The following is a 7938-nucleotide window of genomic DNA, read 5'->3' as shown; positions in this document are numbered from 1 at the left end:
CCAAACGCCTGAAGGTACCATGTTCATCTGTACAAACAATAATACGCAAGTATAAACACCATGGGACCACGCAGCCGTCATACCGCTCAGGAAGGAGACGCGTTCTCTCTCCTAGAGATGAACGTACTTTGGTGCGAAAAGTGCAAATCAATCCCAGAACAACAGCAAAGGACCTTGTAAAGATGCTGGAGGAAACAGGTACAAAAGTATCTATATCCACAGTAAAACAAGTCCTATATCGACATAACCTGAACGGCCGTTCAGCAAGGAAGAAGCCACTGCTCCAAAACCGCCATAAAAAAGCCAGATTACTGTTTGCAACTGCACATGGGGACAAAGATTGTACTTTTTGGAGAAATGTCCTCTGGTCTGATGAAACAAAAAAAGAACTGTTTGGCCATAATGAGCATCGTTAACGTTTGGAGGAAAAAGGAGGATGCTTGCAAGCCGAAGAACACCATCCCAACCATGAAGCATGGCTGTAGCAGCATCATGTTATGGGGGTGCTTTGCTGCAGGAGGGACTTGTGCACTTCACAAAATAGATGGCATCATGAGGTAGGAAAAGGATGTGGATATATTGAAGTAATATCTCAAGACATCAGTCAGGAAGTTAAAGCTTGATCGCAAATGGGTCTTCCAAATGGACAATGACCCCAAGCATACTTCCAAAGTTGTGGCAAAATGGCTTAAGGACAACAAAGTCAAGGTATTGGAGTGGCCGTCACAAAGCCCTGACCTCAACCCTATAGAAAATTGTGGGCAGAACTGACAAGCGTGTGCAAGCAAGGTCTACAAACCTGACTCAGTAACATCAGCTCTGTCAGGAGGAATGGGCCAAAAGTCACCCAACTTATTGTGGGAAGCTTGTGGAAGGCTACCCAAAATGTTTGACCCAAGTTAAACAATTTAAAGGCAATGCTACCAAATACTAATTAAGTGTATGTAAACTTCTGACCCACTGGGAATGTGATGAAAGACAAAAAAGCTGAAATAAATAATTCTCTCTACTATTATTCTGACATTTCACATTCTTACAATAAAGTGGTGATCCTTACTGACCTAAAACAGGGATTTTTACTCGGATTAAATGTCAGGAATTGTGAAAAACTGAGTTTAAATGTATTTGGCTAAGGTGTATATAAACTTCCGACTTCAACTGTACATCAAAACATACAACTTGTCATCTAATGAAAAGTTATATGAATCAATCGTTGCACAACGTTCCAATAAATTCTTTCAAACAGGCGAACTCTTTTAGTCATGAATAAGGACTGATTGCTGATTGAACAATTTAGCAAATAGGTTTTGCATACAGGTTCACATTCATGTGAGTAATTTGTATCAGCTGTGACCAAATGTTTAATTTTGTTTGTCATAATTTACTCAACTGAGTTTAGAGTCATTTGTAAAGAGTTGTATTTGCTGCTTTGCAAAAATGTGCTTAGCATTTGCATTGTGTGTGAAAGCAATTAGAAATGACTTACAGTTTTACACCAAATAATACTGTTGTGCTCATAACCTAATGAGGTCAAGTTGACCCCAGTTAAATTAAAAGTGTCTTATCAATTGAGAAAAACTAAGATCCTACACCTGTATATGTTCAATAATCACACATATATTTTCAAACTATTCGTATTTATTGATCGGTTCAACACATAATTCTACCAGGTGTGTGTCAAGATTAATACATATTCATTGTGGAACAGAAAAAGTCAGGCACTTGGTGGAAAAACAAATGTTTTCTAGGTCAGAATTGTGTTTCTTTCTCCGACTTATCAATACTACTACAAACCAGTTATTTTCTGTTGATCTGAAGAAATAAATTATGGGTGACTAGAGGAAAGGGTATGCTCAGAAAGATGTGCTACATGTATTTGTGATTTGGGCCTTGACCTGGGATGACTTAACTACTGTAAAAGTATCCCTTGCCATGGATGCCGTGAGATCATCAGAACATAAGGATACATGCAAGAACATGCATATCAAGACTGTCATAAGATTCATAAAGTGAAGTAATGGAAAGAAATATTCACTGTCCGTTCATAGTGCAATTAAAAAACAGATTATCATTAAAAATATATGCACAAATGCCATCAGTCAGCCATCCTATACAATATTATACAAATGATAAAAAGGTATATTCTTTGGACTACTCCTGCTACTAGCTCAGACTAACTGAACAAAATTACTAGATTTGAAACCATTCATATTTTTGGTAAGTACTATATGCATACAAACACATTCACTCTTTTCTATGACCAATCACAGAAACAAAAAGAAAACAGTGTACATCTGCAAATCAGCAATAAACATAAAATAGCTTTTTAAACAATGTTGGTATAGCCTAGTAACAAGGCAAACCTGCCATCCCCTCCCAAATTAATCATCTTAGCACACACACTATACATACCCGTATAACATTACATTTTCATGTTTAGAGCTTCTGAGTGTGCCTAATTTGTGTCCTTATTACAGTGTTCTGTGAAAAACGCCTTATGACAGTGTACTTTGGTCAACTTAAATTAGCATTGCATCTTGGCTAGACAATAACTGAAACAACAAATAGATTGCATCCAATCTAAAACAATGATAGCACTAAAGCATAAGTGGGTTTCAAATTAAATACTTCGATTTGAGCAACGGAAAATGCAAAAATGACTAGAGCCCTATTATTTGAGGCCTGTACTTTGGAAGAACTCACATTAAGTTATATTGATTTTGGACACTTATTAAGTCCTTATTAGCAACATATTTCTCTAATAAATTAAGATCATTTCCATCTAGTATCTTTTCTGTCCATTGCTTTTGTACAGGGGCACCTTTCTCAACTTTCTATCCAGTGTAGGTGACATTTATGACTTTTCACTTTCCAGCTTCTCCCACTCTCTAGTAGATTCCATCAGATGGCGCTGGCCATGGCCAATCCAGACCTCCTGATCACTGAAGGCTCGGCCACAAAACCAGCAGCTAAATCTTAATAGAGGCTCAGTGCTGCGCGGGACTGCATTCACCACTTTGTACTTCTTTCTGCTCATCTTTTTCAGCTTCATTTTCAAGATGAATCTCTCTTTCACTCTGCTCTCAGGGCACACACCTTCAATCGCCGGGGCATTTGCCCTAAACATATCACGACCTACGGCTGCAAGGGCCTTCAATGTTTTCCGAGACAGCACTACTTTTTGGACCTCTCCTTTGTACCTGTGGACTGTTTCCATTATATTTGTGACCTCTGGAATGTCTGTGTCTGGGTGATTTAGCACGACAACAGGCTGGTCTCCTCTTGGACGTGTTATGAGTTGAGTGGGACTTAATGGCAACAGCTTCAGGGTCCTCTCCACATCTCTAGGGCCTGGCTCCCAGTGATGCGCGGCTGCTAGTGAGGCCTCTTCTTCTCCCACAACTTTCCTGAAGGCTTTTGAGAGTGGCTCAGGAGAGTCTTCTGTGGACGGTTCACCCGGCCTCTTTCCTTTAACTGTTTGTTCATTTGTCTGTGGTGAGAGGCAAATCCTGTCAAAGCCCTCCTGCTGTCCTACATCTCTTAGCGTGGTATTGGGAGGAACGTCCTGAAAACAAATGTCTGGAGTGTCGATCGGATTCTCTGACAAGTTTGTTATACCTGTTGAAATATTCAACACGAGAACAAAGCACAATTAGTCCAGTAAAAAAGGGAAGTGAACTGCTACAGGAATGTTGACTCCATTTATTGTCTATCGATAAAGCATAGAGTGGCATGGACAGAGTCATGCATGACAGGTAACGAGAAGTAAATATTTGGAAATACATTTAACAAATCAGGTGTTATACATTTCAGTAAGATAGTTTTGATTACCTTGTGGGGAAGTAAGGAAATGGAGTATGGGGGAGGGAGACATCATGGTGACCTGAGCTTCTGTAGTTCCAACCCCTTCTGGGTCATAGTTCACAGCCTCCAACTTCTCCTCCGTCATCTGGCCCAAATCATTTCCAGCTGATTTGGCTCCATTAGATACACGAGGTAAGCCTAACCTAGGACAATCTTGGCCATCCAAGACATGAGAATTATCGACAACGACTAAACTGTTCTGGCTCGTAGTGCAAGTTTTAGATGTGGTGTTGTCTTCCTTAGTCTCAATGGAATGCAAGGATGCCTTTGTTTTGTCAGAGGTCTCTTGCATTGTTGATGGTATAACCTTAAGAACCAAATGTTTTTTCCCGTCCACCATTTTTAAACCCATGGCCTCTGTAGTGCAATTGGGAGGAACTAAAATCTTATTAAGGTTGTTACCTCTGGGGCTGAAATGCCCAGGGTTTGGAATAAGGCCTCCCTCTGACGTTGACGACCTAGTGACCACTTTGGAGTTCTGTGTCTGGTCAGTCTTGGGACATTTGGACTGCTTCTTTTTGCCATTTTCAGCTGACAGTGCTCTTTTAAGAAATTGATGCGACTTCTCCAAAGTTTTCTGTGGGTGCTCTAGTCTATGGAAATCATTCAGCAAACCTCGTCCTAACAGGGGAAGAGGACCTTGTGGCATCCACTGCATTTCCTTAACTGGGTTCTTCTTCAGGAGGAGCTCTAATGTTGGTGATGATTTTTTCTCTACAGTTTTAGGGCCGACCACTTTCTTTCTCACCCTTTTTTTGTCCCCCATAGTCTTGGAAGAGCGCAGAGCTTCAGGAAAGGATTTTTGCTCTTTTTTACTTTTCTCCTTTGGCAACTTCGACATTTTGATTTCCTCTGCCGTATCTTCACAGTGATTTACATCTTTGGGTTCTGCATCATTTCTGTGCATTTGGCCAACCCCTGTTTCCTGGTTCTCTCTATTTTCTTGAGTTTGATCATATTTTACTAACTCGTTTAGGGTTGAAATAGTGGCAACATCATTTGGTCTCAAGAATGATCCTGGACAACTGGGTGGCTTGGTCTTTGGAGGGATACTTGAATTTGATTGGCATCCATTTGCATTGGAGTCCCCAGCACTAGTTTGAGAAGCAATATTCTCTGATTCCTGCTCAGTGACACACAATGACGTCTTTGTTGTGTCAGAGGTCTCTTGCGTTGCTGATGGTGTAACCTTGAGAACCAAATCTTTTTTGCCTTCCACAATTTTGAAAGCAATTGCTTCAGTAGTGCCATTCGGAGGAACTGCAATCTTGTTTTTGAGCATGAGGACAGTGAGGTCCTTGCCTGTGTTTGGGAATCCAGGGTTGGATATCATGCAGTTGTCACAGTTTGAAAAGGAAGTGATGGCTTTGGGTACATTTGAAAGTACATTCTTAAGAGCTTCAGCAGGCACAGACTTCTCTAAATATTGCTGGGTCTCCTCCAAAGCCCTCTCTGGATTTGACAGTCTGCAATATTTATCCAGGAATCCTTCCCCTGACAGAGAAAGACAGCCTTGTGACATCCAGTTATTTTCCCTCACTGTACTCCTTGTCACCACGTGCTTCAGTCTTGATGATGATTTTTTTTGGCTTGTCGCTTTACCATGGACGGTGGCCATGTGCTTTGTGATGATACCTTTTCGATGCGCTATAAAGTCACAGAACTGACAACTGAAGGGGAATTGTGCTGTTTTGGCCATGAGATGTCTCTGCAAATCTTGGTCAGCAGGATTTGAATGATCAGAAATGCCACCTGCTCGCGGCTCCATGTTATGTAGATACATATGCTCCAAAAATGATCCTACATCTCTGGTGGAGAACTTGCACTTCTCGCAAGTGTAGTGGCCATTCAAGCTGTGGTGCATGTTTAAATGTGTGGTGAGCTGCAAGAGAGTGTGCTGGACATTGTCATTGCATATGTTGCAGCTGACAAAAGTGTCTCTGTGGCCTAATTGGTGAACTTGAAGGTGGGAGAATTCCTGTGTAATAAAACTGCACATGTCACAAGGAAAGATTGGTTGGCTTCCTGGGTGAGTTTCCTGAAAGTGCCTCAGTAAGTCATTAGGGCTGAATTCTGTGCTGCCGTTGCATTCAAAACATCTAAACCTAAGTATATTTCCATAAACCTTTGTCACATGTTGACTCTTTTGTGTTTTAAGGGGTGTCTTCTTCAAATACCTCTGCTCTGTGCTTTTTTCCTTGTCCTCTATCTTCTTCGGCCCATGCTTATCTTCACTTTGCATAGTTGGGGGCTGAACGGCAGCTTTCCTGAGACGGAGTCGTTTGTGCCAATTTTTGTCCTCATCATCGATAACTTTAATATTACCTCCAGCAGGGACATCTAATTCAGCATGTGCTGGATCCATGTCAATTCAGGCCCCTGTAACAGATGTAAAATAGACAGTTGATTTGCAAGCCAGCAATTCATTATAAACTGTCAACCATCAAAGACCATATGCAAATGTCCCCTCAGAATCTACAGTCTACAGCCCACACAGAGACCAGACCTGAGAAAATAACATATTAGGATGCATGTTTGAAATGGCCATCAAATTATCCTGATCTGTTAATCAATTATATCAACTAGAATGATGGTGTGTTTGCTTTTGTTCTTACCACAGACACAGGCATGAAAAATCTGTAGTGCAGTAGTCTTCACTATAAGGCTAGTAACTAGCAATATTCTCAATTCAAAACTGCTCTGTAGCCTACCTGTGTGACTAATTGCCAGTGTAGTGCATGATCTCACAACCCACATCATGAATCAACCTGATCCACCTGTTGCAGAATCAATGTAGCCTATTTACATTTGAGACTATTTACTATAGGGGAAATGTATAACTCAATTAGGCTATTGTTCACTCAAATGATGTGCCATGCAAGTTTCTCAATGTGACTGACCAAAGGACTTGCTACAATTCACAAAATCGGACCAAACTTGCAATTAAAACAGGTAAACAATCCCACCTGTTACCTATGGGTCTCAATCGAAGAAAATACTCAACGCTAAATTGATTGCTTGCCGCTAAAAAAAAGGTTATTACGGTATGTTACTGTTAACTTTGCATTAGACCAAAGCTATCAGCCATTTCTGTTTTGCTGTTTGGCTTGACCAAAACAAACTGACTGAGAAGCTTCATTAACATGTAACAAACAAACGCGTTAATTTGTTTTAAAACAATTCATATTTTGCTTCGACGATCACTCATCATCACCTTTGCCTCACTGCCTGGTAAAACATTTACTGTGAAATATGAGCTTTTGGACGGCTGGCTGACATGCCAGTTGATTGATTTGAATGAAATATACATAAACAGCTCATGTGAGAAAGTAGAAAGAAAAACATGCATGACAAAAAGTTAATACAATCAATATATGTGAACCGAAATATATTTACCGCAGAGTAAAGCTCCGATACAATTGGACTACGTCGATGTATAGTTCGAGACTTCGGTTGGTTTTTACATTTCTTTTGTAGACTTGACAGCTCAGCGAATGGCAGCCATGACAGCTTCATCCGGGGATTACGCACAGGAAAGCTCTTCAGCGGAGTACCAGAACGGATGAATAATGGCTCATGTACCGCTTTTAGCCGACATGACAGAGATACGGCCGTTGTCGACTTTCTACGCGTGTTTAATTATATGGCGAGTCGAAATAAAATAAACATTTAAACTTTGACTTTGAGAAAAGTGCCCTCCATTAGTTTATACCAGTGTTATTACTGTTCGAGGGAGTCATAACAAGATTAGACTACACTTCCTTTGTCTCTCCAAATAGCCTACTGTTCACTGAACAGGGCGATATGGCCCATCTCTTCCTGGTGTTTTGTGCTGTCGGGGAGAAATATTATGCAAAGCAACAAAAAAAATGGGAGATTGCAACCATTAAAATAATAATGAAACAATTTGAGGTCATTAATGCTCGGTAAATGTTCACTTGTATCTGATAGTCTTTTGGGGTAATATATTTGTTAGTTAACAAGGAATTACATAATTCCCGTTTGACCACCTTAAAGGGGCAATCTGCATTTCAAATATTAACAAAGTGGGCACTTTTGTGGGGGGCTGGAGAA

The 7938-nt window shown here is 40.5% G+C and overlaps 1 protein-coding gene across 1 annotated transcript; it reads right to left on the bottom strand.

Annotated features, from left to right (window-relative positions):
- Positions 1-1620: 1620 nt before the first annotated feature.
- LOC109889807 (zinc finger protein 518A) lies at positions 1621-7653 on the bottom strand. The gene is made up of 3 exons (XM_020481539.2): positions 7261-7653; positions 3832-6243; positions 1621-3618 (listed from the first exon to the last, which is right to left on the bottom strand). Exons 2-3 carry the CDS (start codon positions 6227-6229, stop codon positions 2855-2857), a joined length of 3162 nt encoding a protein of 1053 aa, XP_020337128.1. The 5' UTR covers positions 6230-6243; positions 7261-7653; the 3' UTR covers positions 1621-2854.
- Positions 7654-7938: the final 285 nt, after the last annotated feature.

Source organism: Oncorhynchus kisutch, linkage group LG4, assembly GCF_002021735.2.
Source record: "Oncorhynchus kisutch isolate 150728-3 linkage group LG4, Okis_V2, whole genome shotgun sequence".
Classification (NCBI taxonomy): Eukaryota; Metazoa; Chordata; class Actinopteri; order Salmoniformes; family Salmonidae; genus Oncorhynchus; species Oncorhynchus kisutch.
This window is presented reverse-complemented; position numbering and strand designations above follow the sequence as displayed.